Here is a 23,976-nt window from a genome sequence, read left to right as displayed (position 1 = left end):
ACAAGCTCTTCCGGAGCCTTCTATTAAATTACTTGTGCCAGATATAGTGTGAATATTAGTCTCACCAAGATACAATAGTGAAAAGTATTTCTTACTTTTCAATATGGTATTAGTTGTTCCACTGTCTACCAGACATGAATCTTCATTACTTATCATTGCGTCAGCCATTTTCCTTTAAAATGCAAAAATAAATTACTTTTATTCATTTTCATAAAAAAAAATTAAAAAGTAAACTAAACTTTTATTAAACATAAATATAAATTTTTGTACTATATTTTCTCCCTAAGTAATAATATATATTTCTTCATTGACATTATGGAAGAAATCTGATACATCAAGATGTGTATCCACATGACATTCATTTTGGAGTCATATTCAGTAAAGTTAGTTTCCACATTTTCCCCTTATTTCTTGATTGTGGCTTGATATAGCTCTACAAAATATTTTGGCGTACGACAAGTACGCGACCAATGATTTATCATCCCACATCTGAAATAAACATCTTCAGGATGTTTTTCTTTCTCATTAATATGTATTTACAACATGAGGTTATTACTACCATAACTTCAAGTTATGATAAATGAAAAATGAGATAAATTCAAACTTTGTGAGATTTGTCATATGTACTACAAAATAGATACGCATTAACTTCAGGTTATTAATGCCATAACTTCGGGTTATGAATGCCATAATTTTGAATTATAAATGTCATAACTTCAGGTTATCAATGTCATAACTTCAGGTTATCAATGTCATAACTTCAGGTTATTAATATCATAACTTCATATTATGAAAAGGGAGATAAATAAATATAAATAAAAGAATACGTAAATTGTATGAATAAATAAATAAATTAAATGTATTAATAACTTCAGGTTAATATTATATAACTTCAGGTTATAATAAAATATTTTATTTAATAACTTCTAGTTATTAAATTGCTTGGCTGCACAATTGTATAATTTAATTTGAAATAACTTCGGGTTATATTTTCATCTGATGACCTATAATAACTTCTGGTTATTATATTGATTTTATATGAAAATTTCTAATAAAACTTCAGGTTTTAATTGAGAATAATTTCAGGTTATTATTCATCCAGTGGCCTATAATAACTGCTGGTTATTATATTAATTTTATACTAAAATTTATAATAGAACTTCAGGTTGTAAATAATTCTAATAATAACTCCAGGTTATTATTTTATTCAAGTAATACGAACTTCGGGTTCTTGATAAAATTTTTGTTGTGATAATAACTTCAGGTTATTACTCTTATTATTATATTCATGTAATATGAACTTCAGGTTCTTGATAAACATTTAGTTTTGATAATAACTTCAGGTTATTATTTCATCATTCACTTCAAGGAATGATTCTTATAAACTAAAACAAATATAATCAAAAATTTAAATGAAATTTAAATTAATGAAAGATATAATAATTAATCACACAAATTACTTACATGATTACTTTGCAACTTCTTCCGAGCAATTCGTGCTGATAACGTGTTGTAAAATTAATATAAAGTTGCAACAAAAGTAAGTAAATAACAAGAGAGATAAAGAGAGCAACAACAAAATTGTATTCTCCACTATTGTATATAATACGTGTGTCCCTATTCTCTATTTACAAAGCCTCTATTTATAGGCTAGAAAAAGATGTTACAATAAAGGAGAAAATAAATGTCCATGGTAGTGGAGATAGTGGAGGTAGTGAATAATTAATATTGAAAGTTATAGAATGAACATCCACATAAATATATTTTATAACATAACCAAAATTGTTATTATCCAAGAAATTAAACCTGTGAATTTGGTCTTCAGAAATTTTATCCGCTGGTTCTTCGTCACCAACAGCTGCACAGCACAGCCGCCTCAGCTCAGTGATCTCTGACAATGTCTTTGAATATGTTTGTGGGGAGAATTCAGATGCATTGCCTCCGTCCATCTCTTCCTCCTCCTCAACTCGCCTCCTCCTCAACTCAAGCGTTTGCTGTACAATACCTAGTTCAATCCTGCGGTCTTTCCTCCGAAAAGGCACTCAAAGCATCCAAGCTCATCCACCACATCAAGTCCCCTGATAACCCTGATGCGGTGCTCCGGTTCCTGAGAGAATTTGGCATAAGTGAGTCGGACATAAAGACAGCCGTGTCCCGCGAATCTCGCATCCTTTGCTCCCATGTGGAGAAATTGAGACCAAAATTTGCCAAGTTACAAGAGCTCGGCTTCTCCATCGAAGACATCTCAGGTATCTTTGCAAGCAACCCTTGTATTTTTCGGGCCAGATTTGTGCAAAAGATTGACATCTTCATTGGGGTTCTTGGATCGGTTGATAACGTTTCTGCGATATTGAAATCCACTAGGTATTCATCACTTTTGAATTGTAGCTTGGAAAAGGTGCTAATGCCGAACTTATCTTTTCTTCGGGAACAATGTGGTTTATTTCCTCATCAAATTACCCGGCTAATCCGGTCAGCACGGAGATTGATCTCATGTAGGCCTGATATTTTTAAAATGAAAGTTGAGAGGGCTGAAAAATTAGGCATTCCTCGTTCATCTGGAAGTTTTGTCGACGCATTAATAGCGGTCAGCTATCAGAAACAATGCACCATAGATGCAAAACTAGATAACTTCACAAGTATGGGGCTTTCACCAAAGGAGGTAGCACATCTGATTAGTAGAGCTCCAACGGTGTTGGGGTTACCAGAGAAGCTGGTAGGCAGCAAAATGGAGTACCTGATGAAGGAAGCCGGTTGTGATAAGATTCATGTGCTGCGAAATCCATTTTTGCTCACGGTAAGCTTGGAGAACAGGCTGATTCCCCGGAACATTGTTAGAAAGCTTCTCATGTCGAAAGGACTTCCTGTGGCAAATTTAAAATTTGCTACTTTGGCAAATCCAAGTGAGAAGGAGTTTGTGAGGAAATATGTTCTGCCGTATGAACATGCTATTCCTGGTCTCCACCGAGCTTATACTGATGCTTCTACTGGGAAAATTGGGGGTACTGTTAAATAGTTTATCTCCTGTTGACTTTCGTGCAGGCTTACATATTGCATTTTAGATTTCACAGGGTTAGATTTTTCGATTGCCTTTCATTTATTCTGTTTGGGTAAGTGTCACTTTGTAATTATTAGTAAAATGGATATCAAATTATCAACCATTATTTTTTTTAGATTTATTGATGTTGCTGATATTTTTAATTGTCTGGGTGTTTGTAACATATCAAAGATGCAGATTGGTTAATTATAATTTGAACTTTATAAACGGAAAATTTGATCCAAAGATTCCACAGTACGGACCAATGTGCACTGTGCATAGTACCACAGCCTCGCACCATAGTGCATACTCAATATAAGTATCAAAATAATTTGCACTAATTTATCAAGATATTTATGAAACTTGTTGTGTCATTCTCTATTCGGATGCAATCATGAAAACCATAGGTCACGTGTGCTATTATATATCTTTTCATTTGTTTTTTGAGTTAATTAGTGTTACTAATGTCAGTTTGTGTGTTAATTAATTTAAGTGGGAAGATTAAACACATATTTTTACCCGGATGCTAGTTCTCAATATCGATTCCAGCATTTTCAAGCCGACAAACTAGCTTCCAAAACAAGTGGCTCCAAAATTGTAATTTACTGTTGGTAAGAGAGAAATTAGAAAATTGGCTTACGCCTCCAAAACCATGTGTTTTGTGTTGCTAAAAAAAACTAACAGAAAAATGGGATGTGGAGAGCAGATAAACCTTGTGCAGCAAGCCTAATTTGCTACAATTTGATGAGAACCACTACGAGTTCAAGGCTAGGTCTCCTATGGTTGGGTTGATTGAATATCTAGAACCCTAAATTGAGCACTGGCCTGATTAAGCAATGTTCTGAAGTGTGAAAAACCCCAAGTAATTTAATTGAAAACATACTGATTACTGCAGCCTGGGTGATGCAGTGAACCAAGCTGTGCATGCAGCCTGGGTGCCTATTCGGGGATGGTGTTAGGGGCCAGTGTTATTTGTGATTTTAGAATCCCCGGTGAGTCAAAGGATGGTCAAACACACCTCAATTAAGCACACTGCCATGTCATCAAGCAATGAATGCCGTGTGATCAGATCAAAAGTTGTGATGCAATAAAAGAAAGCCAGCTCCAATTAATTGGCCTCTCCTCTGCCTATAAAAGAAGCCTCAGAGAAGTTACTTACAACAAGAAACACACCCCAAAGCTTCAACAAAGCACAAGAACTCTGTCAACATAGAAAGAGAAAGAAGAAATAAAGGATGAAAGAAGAAAGAGAGAGGTGTAATAAGGTAAAAGAGAGAGACAGTGTCTATAGCTGAGGTTTGCTGTGCACTTTTGGGCTATGCTTTCTCTCACAAGGTTTGATTAATTCTTTTATTTCTTTTGTTTCTTCTTGATTCTTTCTCCCTCTTATTTGATTATTTCTTTTCTGTGTTGTTTCTTTCTTAATGTGCATTAGAATGCATGTTTTGTTCGTAAAAATTAAAAAAAACCTCAAAAATTCCAGCTAGGGGCAAATCTGTCCGATGAAAAAAGAATTTTTAATACTCAAGTCCATTTGAATTTTGATTTGAAATCTCTACTGTGTAAATAAAATAGTTAGATGCACTTAATCTAAATTTTCTCGAATATTTAGATCAACAGATTAGGAATCATGTGCTCCCAAAATTGAATAAAAGTCAACTTATGTGTTGACTGAAATGAAAATTCACATTCTTATGCAAATTTGATTCAAGCAGGTCCTTAGAATCCTTGAGAACATGTTAATAAACCATCATCCTACAAAACAGGAGAAAAACTTCGATTTGAGCATTTTATCAAACACCTTGAAAGCATTCATTGTTAATAAATCCAAATAATGTCACTAGGGGTGCATAGCATACACTAATCCAAATAGTGTCAAGTTTCTTGTAAAAGAATATATATAGGTTTCTAACTTTCTATCTAGTTCTTGCCAACAGATTGTTATGTTTATTTGCACATGATAGCAGCATTTCTGTAATATTTTTTAATATTTAAAAGCCATTATGAATTGTGGATAATCTTCTTGATGTGAATCACCAAACACTGTTTTTAGTTATTTTTTTTTTTAGCTTTTAAATAATGCCCTTTCAATATCTCCATTTGTTTTTCTGTGAAAATGCATCTTTAAACATTTCTAGTATCGAACTTGGTTTAGGGAACAGGTCCAACCCGGCTAAAGAGAGACTAGCATCAGTCATTGGTACCAGCAAGTAGGCAACTGATGTTTCCTCAGTGAGAAACCGAGACTGGTACAATTCCCAAGGGGGACTGGTTTGCTAGTTGTGCTACGAAGGCTATTTTTGGTATTAGGTTTCTTTGAGAGTTGAGATTAGGTTTCAATATCTACATTTGTTTTTCTGTGAAAATGCATCTTTAAATTTTTCTGGGATTGAGCTTGCTTTGAAGAACAGGCCCAAACCCAGGTAAAATAATACTGGTATCGACCACTGGTACCAGCAAGTAGGCAATGATGTTTCCTCAGTGAGAAACCGAGACTGGTAAGAGTGCCAAGCAGACTGGCTTGCTAGTTGTTCTAAGAAGGGTATTTTGGGTATTAGGTTTCGTTAAGATTAGGTTATAATTTCTACATTTATTTTTTTGTGAAAATGCATCTTTAAACTTTACTGGTATCGAGTTTGGTTTGAAGAACAGATCCAACCTGGCTAAAGGAGACTGGTATCAACCACTGGTACCAGCAAGTAGGCAATGATGTTTCCTCAGTGAGGAACCAAGACTGGTACGAGTGCCAAGCGGACTGATTTGCTAGTTGTTCTAAGAAGGGTATTTTGGGTATTAAATTCTTTGGATCAGTTATGAGGATGAATGTACCTCGTTGTGAATTTTGGCAGGATATTTTTTAATATGAAATCTAAATGCATTTTTCCACATGCTTTGAATTCATATCGTGACATTCTGTTATTGTTAAGTTTTTATGGTTTTTATTCATTTTAAGCTCCTAATATTTAAACTAAGAAGTTATTTTATAAGACATCATGGTGTTGCACTTGTTGGTACAAGTATATGAAATTTGTTTTTATAACTACATACATTAGTTATTGGTTTATTATCAGCACATAATACAAGATCAAAAGTAAAAGATCTTTCACACATGTTCCATAAAAGATGTGCTTATACATTTTGAATAGAGCATTATTTCCATTACAAACTCTGATTCATTAAGGTTTTATGGTGTTTGTTTTGCAGAGTTGCTTATGCATCATAAATAAAAATACACTCAGAAAGCATTAGTTTAATCCCAAATAAGGTTTCTCAGTTTCAATGTGCAATTAAGCAAGAATTTATGCAACTAATATCGTACTAGCATTGGCGTAGCCAGGTTTCGAATCAAGAGTGAGCAGAAATCAGAAATCAGGTTTGGGTTTTACCCCTAATGCTAATTTGCATTCCATGTGAAAATTGGGTTTGGATTCTATTTTTTGTAAACAAGTTTGGGTTCGAATCGTCTCTATAATTCTCTTTCCGTCTCTGCCTAAGTTGCATATCAAATCACGTGGATCCGCCTACCAAATTGCGCCTCCCTTCCCGTCTCTGCCTTTGCCTGAACCACCTCCTTTTTTTTTCAAATCGCACTTTTACTCAATTGGAATCACTCTCCCTATGTTCTTTTTTTTTCCGATAAATTTTGATATTACGCATTTTCCGTTCTAAAATTCATAATATCATCGTATTTATCATTTCAAATGTGAAAGACACAATTTACTCAATTAATTGTCTTTTCAATTAAAACTAATTTCAAATTTATGAAGTTCCTATTTTATCCTTTTTTAAAAAAAATAAAAAAGTTATAGTATATTTAAAAAATGATTAGTCTTCTACTTCTCTGTATAATGCAAGATTTAATAACCATGACATAATTCTTTCGGACCCCACCCATCAGTGTCCCCTTCTATTTCTGCCTTTCCACATTTTTTAAAGAAAAAATAAACACACAAATGTTTATTTGCTTATTAGGAGTAGAACTAGGGTGTTCTTACGTTCACCAACATCCTTGGAGAACTCAAGTCTAAAACTCATCGAATCGACTTTAAATGACAAATTCGAATCGTTGAAATCCATCTACCTTATGAGTAATGTTTCTACGTGTGAAAATTTTAAACATTCAAATTAGTTTACTATAAAGTCAAGTGGTTAAAATTAGAGTATTAATAAATTAATTTTAATGCTTTCATTTTTTGAATTTTTTTTTTTACCACTTGACTCTATGCAAAATTAAATTTAAAATTAAATTTTTTTACATATAAACGCATCACTAGTAAGATAGATGGGTTTCAACGGTTCACATTCGTCATTTGAGATCGATTTAATGAGTTTTAAATTTGAGTTCCCTAAGAGATTCAGTGAACTTAAGAACACCCTAGTTCTACTCTGCTTATTAGTTAACAACAGTCAGAATTTTTTTCCAAAAGGGTTTTCCACAAATTTTATCTAAAGCGTATCTAAGCATCCGATCTGCATTAGAAATCATAGGAAGCTGTAAATCACTAAATCTACATCTGTATGTTAAATAACATGCATCTGTTAGCTACCTACGATTTTTGCTAGTCCACTGCATGAAGTGAAAACTGCTCTGTTAACGCAGCCGAACAAGGTCAAAATTGGTCAAAACCCTTTCCTCTTCGCCTCCTCCTCTTCACCTACCACCAAATTCTCACTTCGCAGTAGTAAACTACCTCATCCAATCGTGTTGTCTTTCTTCCGATGAAGCCCTACAACGGATCAGGATGAGGATCTCATCTCTAATTTCGAGAATTTAATTAGGGTTTTACTCAGCTCCGCAGCCGATCGAGGTCAAATTTGGTCAAAACCCTACCTACTTCTCTAACAACTAATTAACCAGCAACCAGCAGAGTGAGGCAATGACTCTGAGACTGTTTCTGAGGAGAATCCACTTCCGTCAATTCACCACTACCACTTCAGCGCCACTCGCTAACCCTCACTTTTCCATTGACTACCTCATCCAATCATGCGGTCTCCCTTCAGACAAGGCGATCCAGGCTTCCAAGAAGATCCAACACCTTAAATCACCCAATAAGCCCGATAGTGTGCTCCATTTCCTGAGAAAAACAGGAATCAGTGAATCCGACATCACAATGTCCATTTCGCGGAACCCTCTCATTCTTTGCTCTAGTGTGGAGAAGAACTGGAGACCCAATGTGGCAAAGCTACAAGAGGTCGGCATCTCCATCGAAGATATCTCATGTATCATTTCCCACAGCCCTAAGGCGTTTCAGTCGAATTTTGTGTCAAAAGTTGACTTTTGGAAACGGGTTCTAGGCTCGGTAGAGAATCTGACTCTGGTCCTCAAAAGGAGCGCAACTCTCCTTCAAAGCAACTTGGAAAAGGCCATTGTGCCCAATTTGTCGTTCCTTGAAGAGCAATGTGGCTTATCTGTTTGTCAAATTGCCCAGCTGATTAAGTGTCAACCTAGATTTATCATGTCCAGTACTGAGGTATTGAACATGAGAGCTAAGAGAGCTGAGGAGTTAGGCGTTTCTCGTTCATCACAAATGTTTGTGTATGCATTATTAGTTGTAGGTCTGAACCAGCGCATCATAGATGCAAGGCTAACTAACTTGAAAAGTCTTGGGTTCTCACAAGACGAGGTGACCACTCTTGTCAGTAAAAGCCCTATGGTACTGACTATAACAGAGGAAATGATACGTTCTAAAATACAGTTTATAATAAAGGATGCGGGTTGTGATAAGTTGCATGTGGTCCGAAATCCATCTGTGCTTTCATTGAGCTTGGAGAAGAGGCTGATACCTCGTAGCCTTGTCCTGAAGCTTCTGAAGTCGAAAGGATTGCCAGTGGCAAAAAGAGGTTTTCTTTTTCTTGCAAGACAAACTGAGAAGAATTTTCTCGAGAAGATTGTTCTTTCATATGAACACACCATACCTGGGCTGCATCGAGCATACACTGATGCTGTTTCTGGTAAAACTTCAGCTAAGGAATGGTTTAAGAATATCTCAAATTGATTTGCTTGTTCCCTTTCATTTTTTTTTTTTTTTTCCATTCAAGGGAGCACTTAATAGTGATATGCTAAAATGACTTGCTTGTTCCTCATTGTAATGAATCTTTTTTTAAAATGCAATTTTGACTTTGTTGTTTGTTAGCAATGCTGGTTCCCAGTACAATCTTTTTTAAAATGATTTGCTTGTTCCTCATTGGAATGAATCTATAAAGCCACTGCTTATTGTTTACAGTACAATTGATCGATTAATATTTGAGACCAAATTTTAACCGGATTTCAATGAGTCCCGATTGTGTTAATTCACTGTAGTGTATTTATACTCGGGCGGGTACGGGTATACTCGGGTACAAGGGTATGGGTATGGCGGGTATAATTTTCAAAACCCATACCCTACCCGTCCTATACCCTTACCCGTGTACCCTTGACGGGTAAGGCGGGTACGGGTATTTTTTTTTTTTTTTTTTTTGCTGTTTTTTTTTCTGGTTTTTTTGTTTTTTTTTTTTTGTTGGTTTTTTTTTGTTTTTTTTCTGGTTTTTTTGTTGGTTTGGGGAAAAAAAATCAGATTTTTTGAATTTTGAAATGGGATGAACAGTGGTCGGGTATACAGGTACTGGTTCTCGGGTAGTCGGGTACGGGTAAACTCGGGTAGGGTATGGTCGGGTATTGGTCCAAAATAACGGGTCCGGTCCGGTTTTTGCCCGTACCCGCGTACCCGACCCATACCCGGGCTCGGGCACGGGTACCCCGGGCGGCGGGTACGGGCGGGTACGGGCGGGTATACCCGACCCGGGTTTTTGCCAAACTCTAATTCACTGTCATGTTGTGTCATGTCCTAAATGGTATGCCCTTTCACTGATATATAGGTCTAAGTTAAATAAAAAAAATTAAGCTTCCTAATTACCCATTTGGAATTGTTATCACTGCTAGAACTTATGGTGTTATCACAAAGATGAGGATGTATGTTTCAACATAATTACTATTATTGAATTTATATTGAAGATTTCAGTAACCATGTTGTGTTGGCTGGTAATCTGGTACAATTATGTGTGGCCTCTAGAAGGGCATTAATTAAGGATCACAATCCAAAATTTTGTTCTCTTTGATTAGCCTGTTTTTGTCTTTTCACCTGTACTGAACCAAGCACCATGGTTGCATTCATATGTGGTTTCAGGAAAAAAGTAACCTCTAGTTTCAATTCTTGGTCACCTGAAGGCCAATTATAACAAGAAAAAAATATAAAAGAAAATGAGATTAGTAAATTTACCCACAAATCCACAATACATCCAGATGTAACATACATGATACATACTGTGAAATTTTGTTTTGTTTCAACTGTTAAACAGAACACAACCCATAACATCTCACTAATGAAAAAAGTAGGGTTTAGTACGTAAAAGTTACATTTAATAAGCTTTGATTTGGATTTCTTCAAGTTCTCAGAAGTTTTCTAGTAATAGCGAAGATTGAGTGAAGCTATGGTACTATGCATAGCGAAGATTGGATTGTACGGTGGATCAATATTTTTGTTTTCAAAGTCATAACGGTTGATCTAAACAGTTTAGCATGATCTTGATATGAATATGTATTTGCAAATTGAATTTTATATTTTTAGGAAAAAAAAAGTTACTATTTTTTAGATGGATAGAAAATTATTGTTTTTGGATTGTCTAGAAAGCTAAAATTAAGTGTTCTACTTATCTAAAAATAGTGTAAATATTATAAAAAATATAAAATTTAGTTTGCAAGTATACTTTCATATAAAGATTGTTACTAATGCTGTGTGTTTACCATGATTATTATACATACAAGGTCATAGATGTCAATACTTGAGAAAATGAATCACTAAACAAACTCGTCTCACTTTCGATATACTTTGCAGATAATTTGACTTATTCTATTTAATTATGAATGAGTTAGGCTAATATGACATTGGTGTTATTTCAAACTAAATAACACCACATCTTAAACCGTTAGATCTGCTTTAATATTCGTACAATCTGCTTTTACTGTTCAAGCACTTTATTTTGTACGAATATTAAAACAGATCTAACGGTTTAAGATGTGGTGTTATTTAGTTTGAAATAACACCAATGTCATATTAGCCTAACTCATTATGAATTGTAACTTATATATAATCGTTGTTCTATCCAGCTGTCAATTTTAGCCTTGGTATTTTGCTCCATTAAAAGAAGCTTTTTTCCTTTCCTCTGATGCACACACGTTGAAGATGTACATATAATCACATGTTAGAGGCCTGAAAAAACCCATTATCTAAATAAGTACATATAATCACATGTTAGAGGCCTGAAAAAACCCATTATCTAAATAAGTACATATAATCACATGTTAGAGGCCTCAAAAAGCCCATCATCTGAGGAGGTAGTGCATATAATTTTCACTACCATGAAATTGGTTTCGGCCTTTTATTTGGAAGTTGGAACCAAAATTGTTATCATCCAAGAAATTAAACCTCTGAATTTGATCGAGGGCCTCAGAAATTTTATCCGCTGGTTCTTCGTCACCAACAGCAGCACAGCCGCCTCAGCTCAGTGCCTTTGACAATGTCTATGAATCTGTTTGTGGGGAGAATTCAGATTCATTGCCTCCGTCCATATCTTCCTCCTCCTCAACTCAAGCGTCAGCCCCAAATCCTCCTCAAGCGTTTGCTGTACAATACCTAGTCCAATCCTGCGGTCTTTCCTCCGAAAAGGCACTCAAAGCATCCAAGTTTATCCACCACCTCAAATCCCCTTATAACCCTGATGCGGTGCTCCGGTTCCTGAGAGAAAATGGCATAAGCGAGTTGGACATAAAGACGGCCGTGTCCCGAGAATCTCGCATCCTTTGCTCTCATGTGGAGAAGAACTGGAGACCAAACATTACCAAGCTACAAGAACTCAGCTTCTCGATCGAAGACATCTCAGGTATCATTGCCAGCAACCCTTATATTTTTGTGGGCAATTTTGTGCAAAAGATTGACTTCTACATGGGGGTCCTTGGATCGGTAGAGAATCTTTCTGTGATATTCAAATCCCCTAGGATGAGTTCATCACTTTTTAGTAGTAGCTTGGAAAAGGTGCTCATGCCCAACTTATCTTTTCTTCGGGACCAATGTGGTTTATCTCCTCATCAAATTACCCGGCTAATGAAGTCAGTACCTAGATTGATCTCATCTAGGCCTGATGTTTTCAAAATGCAAGTTGAGAGGGTTGAGAAATTAGGCATTCCTCGTTCATCTGGAAATTTTATCAGTGCATTAGTAGCAGTCAGCTATCAGAAGCAATGCACCATAGATGCAAAACTAGATAACTTGACAAGTATGGGGCTTTCACCGGAGGAGTTAGCATTTCTGATTAGTAAAGCCCCTACTGTGTTGGCGTTACCAGAGAAGCTGGTAGGCAGCAAAATGGAGTATCTGATAAAGGAAGCCGGTTGTGATAAGATTTATGTGCTGCGAAATCCATTTTTGCTCACATACAGCTTGGAGAACAGGTTGATTCCCCGGAACATTGTTAGAAAGCTTCTCATGTCAAAAGGACTTCCTATGGCAAATTTAAAATTTGTTACTTTCGCAACTGCAACTGACGAGGAGTTTGTGAGGAAATATGTTCTGCCATATGAACATGCTATTCCTGGTCTCCACCGAGCTTATGCTGATGCTTCTACTGGAAAATTGGGGGTGTTGAATAGTTTTAATAGTACCTCAAGTTGACTTTCGTGCAGGCTTAGATGTTGCATTTTAGATTTCACTGGGTTAGATTTTTCTATTACCTTAATTTTTTGTCTATTTGGGTAAGTGTCGCTTTGTAACAATTAGTAAAATGAATATCAAATTATCAACCCTTAATTTTTTTAGATTGATTGATGTCATTGATATTTCTTAATTGGCTGGTTGTTTGTAACCTATCCAGATGCTGACTGGTTATATATAATTTGAACTTTAATTATAAACGGAACAATTGATCCAAAGTACGGACAAATGTGTGCTATGGAATAATTAATCCATAATACCATATTCTCACTCCATAGTCCATACTCAATATTAGTATCAAAATAATTTGCACTAATTTATTGAAATATTTATGAAACTTGTCGTGTCATTCTCCATTCGGATGCAATCATGAAAACCATGGGTCACATATGCAATTATATATCTTTTCATTTGTTTTCTGAGTTAATTAGTGCCACTAATGTCATTTTGTGTGGTAAGATTTAACAAATTGCTCCAAAATAAAATAAAAGGGAGAATTTCATGTATACCCCTCAAAAACTTCAAAATTACGTATTTTCTCCTCTTAATTTTAAAATTACAATTTTTTTCCTCTAAACTACAAAAACTCATATATTTACTTATTTTATTGTCTTTTATATTAAAATTCATTCTAAATTTATAAAATATCTATTTTATTCTTCATTAAAAGTATAAAACGCCATACCGAACTCAAATTTGAATTTGAAGGGTTCCTCTATCGTCCGATCCGTGTGCATCGCAATAAGATTATTGCATGTTCGCTTCAAGATTCATGCTAATTTAGTCCGCACGAATCTCAAAACAATTTTGATCCGCGTGCATCACATTAAGATCTATGTACATTGTTTTACTTGTGTTTGTTCGCTTCAAGATTCGTTAGTTTGATAAATTACTTTGCTGGTTCGACAAGCATTTTCTCACTGAACTGGAGGGCAGCTTAGGAAAATTACACGTGTCGTCTCAGATAAACCCTGCATGTGAAGGAAGTAGCTGTATTATTACAATAGTACGTGTTTGTAAATTGAGGTAAAAGGAAAAATATAAAATAGTGTTTGTTCTGTTGAGTTGCTTGTGTTTAGGGGTGAGTAATGAGCGAGCATGAGCGAGTTAGGGTATGCTCGTGCTCGCTCATTTAATAAATGAGCGAGTTGTTAAATGAGCGAGTTCAAGCGAGCGAATAAATGAGCGAGTTATGAGCGGCTCACGAGTTATGAGTACTAAAATTTAATAAATTGTCATAATTCAATTAAATAGAATAATAACAAAAAAATCAACGATATTACAAAAATAGAATAATAACAACATAAACTAACAATAGCATCAACAAACAACAATCAACAAAAACTAAAGCAGCGCTAATAAAAATCCAACATAAATCCAAAAACATAAACTAACAACAGCACACTGTTTTGAGGCGTCTGTTTAAAAATAAAAATAAATGTATAAACTATGAATATTTGGGATTGAATGTGGCGGCGGGATTAGATGTGGCAAATTTTAAATGAGCGAGTTATGAGCGAGTTGGGGCATGCTCATGCTCGCTCATTTAATAAATGAGCGAGTTGTTAATGAGCGAGTTTAAGTGAGCGGTTAAATGAGCGAGTTCAAGTGAGCATTTAGTGAGCGAGTTATGAGCGGCTCACGAGTTATGAGCAATTTACTCACCCCTACTTGTGTTACATTTTCAAACCGAATCGAATCAAAGTTATAATTCGGTTTTAAAAAATATATCAAATCGAACAATTAAACCGAAAAAAACGAAACCGTTTGGTTCAAAGTAATTCGGTGCGGTTCAAAATTGACTAAACCGTAATTATAATTCGGTTTTAAAAAGTAAACCGAATCGAACAATTAAACCAAAAAAAACCAAAACGTTTGGTTCAAAGTAATTCGGTCCGATTCAAAATCGACTAAACCGGACCCAATGAACACCCCTACTTATTTATTAGAAAATAAAAGCACTCAACAAGCATTAGTTTAAGAGTGAGTCTATGGTACTATGCATATTACGATTTGGCCTGTAATATGGCTCAATATTTGACTTTTCATAATCCTAATAGTCAATCCGAACCGTTCATCTTGTTCTCCATATTAATATGTATTTGGAGAACAAATTTTACATTTTTTTTAAAATGTTTTACTAATTTTTTAGATTTATTGAAAATCACTGTTTTTGGATAGTTTAGAAATTAATCAGAAATTATTTTACTATTTTTTTTAATTTATTAAAAATCACTTGCTGCTTGGGTCCCACCATTCCTTTCGCTTATCTCTAATCAGAAATTAATCAGAGAATGAAACAAGATAATGAAAACCCAGTGCTTCAGTGATTTATTTATTTTTTATTTAGAGATAAAATTGTCAACGGGGATTGGATTGGATTGCAAGATTGGTGGTGAAGATTTTATCAGAAGGGATTTGGACAAGGTTTTATCCAAAGCAGGGTCGAAATTGTTTGATTCACGTCAAAGTTCGTGCGAATGGTTCAGATTCATTCTACACTTGTCTACACGAATCTTAAATAAGATCAGTTTAAGTCGTTTTCGGTTCAATTTTTTTTGACAAAATCCAGTAGAGAGATTGGGTCATTGATTGATTCGTTCTACTTCTGTTGATTTTTTTTTTCCTTTCAAAAAAGGGTACAGCCGTACAGGAGACAAAAATGGAAGCTGACGCTGATAGGTGGGGTCCAAAAGAATTATATGATGGTTGTTACTTGTTAATTTATTTTGCATTATACAAATTCAAACAAGTAGAACACTAAACATTTTTTAAAATATTTTATAAATTAATTATTTTTAGAAAAAAGAATAAATTAATTATTTTTCACATGATCTCATTATTTTCTAACATAATCACATGTTATAGGCCTGAAAAGGCCCAAAGCCCATTATAAGGCAAAGGGTAAACAGGTAACTACCAGGAATTTGGTGAAGGCCTCTCATCCGGCGCAGAAGCATTTCTTCGTCTCAACAGCTGCAAAGCACAGCCGCCTTTCAATTTACAAGCTCAGCTCAGGCTCAGTGACAACTGACAATGTCCATGAATCTGTTTCGGAGGAGAATTCATATTCAAATTCAGATTCATTGCCTCCGTCCATATCATCCCCTCAATCAGATTCGAACCACATGCACACCACTTGCCTCCTCTTCTCAAGCCTCGCCCCCAAATCCAAATCCCCCTCAAGCGTTCGCTGTACAATACCTCATCCAATCTTGCTGTCTTTCCTCCGAAAAGGCACACACAGCTTCCAAAAAAATCCAGCACCTCAAGTCCTCCGATAAACCCGACGTGGTGCTCCAGTTCCTTAGAGAAATTGGCATAAGCGAGTTGGACATAAAGACAGCCGTGTCCAGGGAACCTCGCATCCTATGCTCCCAAGTGGAGAAGAACTTGAGACCAAACATTGCCAAGCTACGAGACCTCGGCTTATCCATCGAAGACATCTCAGGTTTCCTTGCCAACAACCCTTATATTTTTCAGGTCAATTTTGTGTCAAAGATTGACTTCTTTATTGGGGTCCTTGGATCGGTAGAGAATCTTTCTGTGATATTGAAAGCCCGTAGGAATTCGTCACTTTTTCGTAGCAACTTGGAGAAAGTGCTAATGCCAAACATATTTTTCCTTCGGGAGCAATGTGGTTTATCTCCTTGTCAAATTACCCGGCTAGTGAAGAGTGCAGTATCTAGATTGGTCACATCTAGGCCTGATGTTTTCAAAATTCAAGTTGAGAGGGCTGAGAAATTAGGCATTCCTCGTTCATCAAGAAATTTTATCAATGCATTATTAACAGTCAGCTATCAGAAGCAATGCATCATAGATGCAAAACTAGATAACTTGACGAGTATGGGGCTTTCACCGGAGGAGGTAGCACTTATGATTAGTAAAGTCCCTACTGTGTTGGCGTTACCAGAGAAGCTGGTAGGCAGCAAAATGGAGTATCTGATAAAGGAAGCCGGTTGTGATAAGATTGATGTGGTGCGAAATCCACCTTTGCTCACATACAGCTTGGAGAACAGGCTGATTCCCCGGAACATTGTTAGAAAGCTTCTCATGTCAAAAGGACTTCCTGTGGCAAATCATAAAATTGCTACTTTCATAAGGCCAAGTGAGGAGGAGTTTGTGAAGAAATATGTTCTGCCATATGAACATGCTATTCCTGGTCTCCAAAAAGCATATGCTGATGCTTCTACTGGGAAAATTGGGGGTGTTTAATAGTTTAAGAGTATCACAAGTTGGCTTTCATGCACGCTTGTATACTGCATTTTAAATTTCACAGGTTAGAGTGTTTATTACTTTTTATATTATTTTTAAGTGTCACTTTGTAAAGATTAGTAAGATGGCTATCAACTATTAATTTTCTTCAGATTAATTGCTTAAATTTTGTATATTCATTTGAAACTTTATCGACCTCTTTTCTCATTCATGTTGTGCTTTTATGAATGTCAAATGGTTGGGTATTTTGCCTTTATTTATTAATTGAGTTATTGGTTTATTGCCATTCATTATGAGAAAAAAAAAAATTATTTGTCTCAAAGTGTCCACTAGATCCGAATCGTTCATCTTGTTCTCCATATTAATATATGTTTGGGGACCAAAGTTTACATTTTTTGGAATTTTTTTACTATTTTTTTAGATTTATTGAAAATCAATGTTTTCTTATGGTCCAGATTTGCTGAAAACAACAATTTTCAATAAATCTAAAGAAATAGTAAAAAAATTTCAAAAAATGTAAACTTTGGTCTCCAAACATATATTAATATGGAGAACAAGATGAACGGTTCGGATCGACCGTTAGGATTTTGAAAAGTTGAAATCCAAGACATTGCATGGAGGGGCTCTATGCTATGCATAGCATGCTAGCATATTCCTATATATATATATATATATATATATATATATATATATATGCATACCGAATATTGGTCTGTACTTTGGATCATTATCTTTGGTCACAAAATCCAATTATTCTATCAGAATTGTTCGACATTATCTCCATATGAAAATGCCATTACAGACCCAAATTTTAATTTTTTTTTAGAATTTTTTTAGAATCTTTTTGTAGAAACTCTCTACTTTTGAATGGTCTAGGTAATTTAGAACAAGTGATTTTCTACCTATCTAAAAACTAGTTAACAAGTTGTAAAATTTGATCTACAAGTATATTTTTATATATGGTAATCATGTAAATCAAATTTTACATTTTTTATAACTTGTTTACTAATGTTGAACTTGTTTACTAATATTTGAACTTTATAAATGGAAATATGGATCCAAAGTACAGACCAATATGTGCTGTGAATAGTACCATAGCCTCACTCCATACTCAATATTAGTATCAAAATAATTTGCACTAACTTATTGAGATATTCATGAAACTTGTTGTGTCATTCTCCATTCGGATGCAATCATGAAAACCATGCATGGGTCACGTATGCAATTATATATCTGTTCATTTGTTTTCTGAGTTAATTAGTGTTACTAATGTCAGTTTGTGTGTTAATTTACCATGATCCCAGGTGTTTTCCTTGCTGCTTTTCTTTGTTTCCTAGTAAACTGTGCAAGGTTAGAAGTCCCAAAAATTTCACATAGGGGCAAATTTGTCTGATTTAGAAAAGAATTTTTATTTCTTAAGTCCATTTGAATTTTGATTTGAAATCTCTACAGTGTATAGAAAATAGTAGGATGCACTTATCTAAATTTTCTAGAATTTTTAGATCAATATATTAGGAATCATGACCTGATTAGTATAGTGCTGCCAAAATTGAATAAAAGTCAACTTATGTGTTGACTGAAATGAAAATTCACATTCTTATACAAATTTGATTCAAGAAGGTCCTTAGAATCCTTGAGGACAATTTAATAAACCTTCTTAGCAACTTTACAATTTGAAAACTACACAATCCAGATGAAAATATTAAAAAAAAATCAAAATCAGATTCAATTTGTGAATTAGTGAATTTTGAAGAAACTTCTTTAGCTTTTAGTTCATTCTTTGTTCTTAGATATTTTCTAGTCTTAATTCATTGTTCTATGTGATAAAATTTCCTACTTCAAGCTCGAAAATACTGAGTAGACAGGTAAAAGAATCAATGAAACACCAATTTCACCAAATAAGCATCAGATCCTCGATGAGTTTCAACAAACTGGTAACATGATTAGTTGTCAGTATGTCAGTGTATTGGCTTTACAATTTCTTCATGCAATTACCCAATCCAAACTAGCAAACACCTTCTATATGATAAAATGATTAGTGTAGTAAGAATCGAATTTAATTCATTGAAAGTGTTGAACAGGTCTGATATTGGTCTGGATGAGAAGAAACAACCTGATTCAGGTCATCTCAGTGGGCTGATGAACACTGAATGTGAGTTTATTTTCAGTTACCTTAAAGCGCCGCACCAAATCCTAAGGGACTGAAGACATTGTGCCATGGTTGTCCCTACAAAACTAGATTGCTCGAGATAGCATGGAGCAAGGTTGCTGTACCGAAGGGGATGGGGGTTTTGGGCCTGAGAATGTGTGGAAGATTGCATCAGGTGAGAACAGTCTGTGGGTAGCAATGATGGAGGCGAAATATTATCCCATGGGGTGCTTTTGGGATATGATGAGGAGGTACTCTGGTCAAAACTTTGGTGACAATTGGTGATTTGAAGCCAATTTTGAAAGATCACCTAATCTGGAGGATTGGTTCAGGGAGTAATATCTCCAAATAGGAACCAATTCAGAGCCAGCAACAAGATAGAAAGGGATTCAAGGGTGATAACCCTAATTGACCAAAGTATCCATAATTGGGATTTCAAGCAGCTGCAGCGATATTTTGGTTTCTCAACAGCTCTGAGCATATCAGTTAATGTTGCAATCAAACCTGTTCCAGCTCTGGCCGAAGGATACTTTGATATTCACATAAGCGAAATCTCCTGTAGCCAAAGCTTACCAGTAGAAGGGCAATGAAACTCGTGGCGCCGATAAAGAATTTTGAGAGTGGTTATGGTCAACACTAGGTTTAAGGAATGATCAAATCAGTGGAGATTTTAAAAAGGAAATATGGTAGGCAGCATGACACTTATCAGCAGGAAATCTGATTTCCTTTGTAAGTATGGTATGGCAACAAGCAGCAATCCTTTGCAAAATTGAAGATTCAATGAATATTGAGAACTGGCGTCCGAGTAAGAAATTTGTGTAATATTCCCACTTTAATTAACACACAAACTGACATTAGTAACACTAATTAACTCAGAAAACAAATGAAAAGATATATAATTGCATACGTGACCCATGCATGGTTTTCATGATTGCATCCGAATGAAGAATGATACAACAAATTTTATAAATATCTCAATAAATTAGTGCAAATTATTTTGACATTAATATTAAATATATATGGACTATGGAGTGAGGCTATGGTACTACGCATAGCGCACATTGAATCAATTTTCCCGTTTATAAAGTTCAAATTATAATTAACCAGTCAGCATCTTTGATATGTTACGTACAAACCGCCTGCCAATTAATAAATATCAGCGACATCAATCAATAAAAAAAATATTAATGGTTAATATCCATTATATCATTACAAAGTGACACTTACCCAAACAAAATAAAAGAAGTGTAAAATGCAGCATCTAAGCATGCACAAAAGTCAACTTGAGATACTCTTAAAACAATTCAACGGTACCCCCAATTTTCCCAGTAGAAGCATCAGCATAAGCTCGGTAGAGACCAGGAATAGCAATTTCATATGGCATAACATATTTCTTCACAAACTCCTCCTCACTTGGCTTTATGAAAGTAACAAATTTATTATTTGCCACAGCAAGTCCTTTCGACATGAGAAGCTTTCTAACAATGTTCCGGGGAATCAACCTGTTCTCCAAGCTGTATGTGAGCAAAACTGGATTTCCCAGCACATCAATCTTATCACAACCGGCTTCCTTTATTAGGTACTCCATTTTGCTGCCTACCAGCTTCTCTGGTAATGCCAACACATTAGGGGCTTTACTAATCAGAAGTGAGACCTCCTCTGGTGAAAGCCCCATACTTGTCAAGTTATCTAGTTTTGCATCTATGGTGCATTGCTTCTGATAGCTGACCGCTACTAATGCATTGATAAATTTTCCAGATGAACTAGGAATGCCTAATTTCTCAACCCTCTCAACTTGCATTTTGAAAACATCAGGCCTAGATGAAATCAATCTAGGTGCTGACTTCATTAGCCGGGTAATTTGATGAGGAGATAAACCACATTGGTCCCGAAGGAAAGATAAGTTCGGCATTAGCACGTTTTCCAAGTTGCTACTGAAAAGTGATGAAAACCAAGGGAATTTCAATATCACAGAAAGATTCTCTACCGATCCAAGGATCCCCATGAAGAAGTCAATCTTTTGCACAAAATTGCGCCGAAAAATATAAGGGTTGCTGGCAATGATACCTGAGATGTCTTCGATCGAGAAGCTTTCTTGTAGCTTGGTAATGTTTGGTCTCCAGTTCTTCTCCACATGAGAGCAAAGGATACTAGCTTCCCGGGACACGGCCATCTTTATGTCCGATTCGCTTACCCCAATCTCTCTCAGGAACCGGAGCACCACATCGGGTTTATCAAAGGACTTGAGGTGGTGGATATGCTTGGATGCTTTGAGTGCCTTTCCAGAGGAAAGACCGAAGGATTGGACGAGGTATTGTACAGCGAACGCTTGAAGGGGATTTGGATTTGGATTTGGATTTGGGGACGAGGCTTGAGTTGAGGAGGAGGCGAGTGCTGTGGTCCGAATCTGATTAAGGCAATGAATATGAATTCTCCCCACAAACAGATTCATAGAAATAGCCATGGTCACTGGGCTGAGCTTGTAAATGTAAATTGAGTGGCTGCTGTGCTGTGCTTGCGCCGCTGTTGGAGACGAAGAAACAAGCGGATAAAATTTCTTCTTCTATTGATAATGGGCTTTGGGCCTTTTCGGGCCAATAACATGTGATTATTTCTTTCATTTATCGACAGCGCATGCATGAGAAAGACTGGATTTCTTCACCCCCAGTTTCCCTTCCCAAATGGCATGTGAGCAAGAGCAACCAGGTGTGAAACAAGGGAGGCTAAAATTTTTTTTTTGCTGTTGTGGTGCAGTGCGAAAAGGAAAATCAAAGGATGGATTTTAACTTTCTGGGGATTTGTTGATTAATTTCAATCCTCTAGGGACTGTTTTGGGAGCTTCAGAAAACCGCCGGGGTCTCCTATGCACTTTTTCAGAGATAGCGCTTCAATACTTCAAACTTCAAGGGTCTGATTTGAAAATTTGTCCAATCACGCTGGATTTGAGTTTCATCAATGTTCGTGCAAGACATCTAATAAGATTTTACTTCTTCGTGATCTGTATTTTGTGCTGTTTTTGCTTTTACAGTTTTATTTTCTATTTTCCTAAATTTTACCATATCCAAATCAAACAAAATAGAAGTTTGGTTTTAAGTTTGTTTTATTTACAATTTGGTTTGAGTGTGAGTTTATTCAAGTTTAATTTGACTTTGATTTTATTTCAATTTGATTTCAATTAGTTTTTGTTTCAGGTTCAAATTTGTTTAAGTTTGATTTAATTTCTCATATATTTGATTTGATCTGGTTTGATTTGTGTATTAAGTTGGATGTTTGATTTGATATGTGTTCAAAGTGATGTTAATTTGATTCATTTTTTTATATTTATTTACTAAAATTTGGATTTATCTATGATTGATTTGAATTTATCTAGGATTATTTAACATTCTTGAATTTAGAAATCAGTTGAATCTATTTGAGTTTATTTTCGCTTTGTTAGAATTGATGATGTTTATTTTGAGAACTTATTTGAATTTATCTACTATTTCTAAGGTTTTATTTGAGTTTATTTAGATTCATTAAGGGTTTTTGGCTTTGTTTAGAATTTATTTTAAATTCTTTTGGATTTGTTGAATACTTCAGATTTTTTTTTTAAAGTTTATTGGAATTTATTAGGATTTGATGAATATTCTTTAATTTATTTGAGGTTTATTTGAATTAAATTGAAGGGGTATTTTTGGGATTTGTAGATTATTCAAGGGCTCTTCGATGGATTATTCAAGGGCTCTTCGGTTGGGTTGATTTTATGAAGTATTTTGGTTTAAATGATTCGGTTTTAATTTCTCAAAACTGAATAAACCGAACTGACCGGTTATATAATAATTCAAGTATTATTTTGGTTCTTTTATTTATTTTGGACTTAAAAATAAAAAATAAATATTGATCTAGAACTTTAGATATTTTAGTTCATCAATATATTTGTATAAAATTGAACCATATTGTGTAATGGTATCTTAATTTTCATTTCTATGAAATTATGAATGTATTGTCTTATGTATTGAGTTTTGATTTTTTGAGGTTGAATTCCTCTATTCGGTTCAACCGAACAAACCGAAATTTAGTTCGGTTTAATCGGTTCGGTTTTAGTTCGGTTTGGCATTTTAATTCAGTCGGTTCGGTTTTAGTTCGGTTTGACAAATTTAGTTCAGTTTAAACCAAACCGACCGTTTGAACACCCCTAAACCTGATACTGGCAATGAACCTCCTTGTTGCTCCTTGCTGGCATAGACCTGATCATTTGACCATTGCTCGCCTTGTACCAGATCAATGCACATAGCGGATACCAATAAGTGGTACTTAATGTGCTTCTATGAAACCTATGTTAAGACCACTATCGCTGGTACCAGAATTGTTGGGATAATGTGTGCAGGTTAGCTAGTGATAATCTTGTCTGAAACCATTGCCAACTTGAAAGGTTCGCATACATAATTCATTACTGCCGAATTAAGGATAAATTAATTACACAATTAGCTGAAAGTCCGAAAAATCAAAATTAATCTGAAAATAATAGGATAAGTTAATTACACAATTACTCATGATCTGCTAAGCTAGGCTCAATCCAGATACAATTTATAAGTTGCTTGATATTGTAAGAGATCTCTGGATGGTACTTGTTAGTTTCCAAGGAGTATAATGCGTTACTATTGCAACTGTTATCAGTAAATCCTGAGAGGTACATCAGGTTACGGCATCTTTTCTCTAGACATGATTTTGCAAGAGATGTTCTATGATCAATAAATAGTGTAATGTCCCCTACACCATCTAGCTCACTCCAAACCATGTTTCGTTGGTCTAATTTGAAGACACGTATTGGATCCTTGGAACGATTTCTGAAC

General features: G+C 35.2%; 4 protein-coding genes across 4 annotated transcripts; 3 read left to right on the top strand and 1 right to left on the bottom strand.

Annotated features, from left to right (window-relative positions):
- Positions 1–1,816: 1,816 nt before the first annotated feature.
- LOC144545589 (transcription termination factor MTEF18, mitochondrial-like) lies at positions 1,817–17,152 on the top strand. Its single transcript, XM_078294150.1, has 2 exons — positions 1,817–2,182; positions 16,171–17,152. Exons 1-2 carry the CDS (start codon positions 1,898–1,900, stop codon positions 16,993–16,995), a joined length of 1,110 nt encoding a protein of 369 aa, XP_078150276.1. The 5' UTR covers positions 1,817–1,897; the 3' UTR covers positions 16,996–17,152.
- On the top strand, positions 7,671–9,266 carry LOC144545591 (transcription termination factor MTEF18, mitochondrial-like). Its single transcript, XM_078294153.1, has one exon. The coding sequence runs from the start codon at positions 7,915–7,917 to the stop codon at positions 9,031–9,033; it is 1,119 nt and encodes a 372-aa protein (XP_078150279.1). The 5' UTR covers positions 7,671–7,914; the 3' UTR covers positions 9,034–9,266.
- LOC144545441 (transcription termination factor MTERF8, chloroplastic-like) lies at positions 9,979–12,890 on the top strand. The gene is made up of 2 exons (XM_078294019.1): positions 9,979–9,986; positions 11,517–12,890. The coding sequence occupies exons 1-2, from the start codon at positions 9,979–9,981 to the stop codon at positions 12,739–12,741; spliced, it is 1,233 nt and encodes a 410-aa protein (XP_078150145.1). The 3' UTR covers positions 12,742–12,890.
- Positions 17,153–20,309: 3,157 nt separating the features above from the next.
- LOC144546009 (transcription termination factor MTERF8, chloroplastic-like) lies at positions 20,310–21,663 on the bottom strand. The gene has a single exon (XM_078294561.1). It carries the CDS (start codon positions 21,606–21,608, stop codon positions 20,439–20,441), a length of 1,170 nt encoding a protein of 389 aa, XP_078150687.1. The 5' UTR covers positions 21,609–21,663; the 3' UTR covers positions 20,310–20,438.
- Between the last annotated feature and the right edge of the window lie 2,313 nt (positions 21,664–23,976).

Source organism: Carex rostrata, chromosome 28 (assembly GCF_964058835.1).
Source record: "Carex rostrata chromosome 28, lpCarRost1.2, whole genome shotgun sequence".
Taxonomy (NCBI): Eukaryota; Viridiplantae; Streptophyta; class Magnoliopsida; order Poales; family Cyperaceae; genus Carex; species Carex rostrata.
This window is presented reverse-complemented; position numbering and strand designations above follow the sequence as displayed.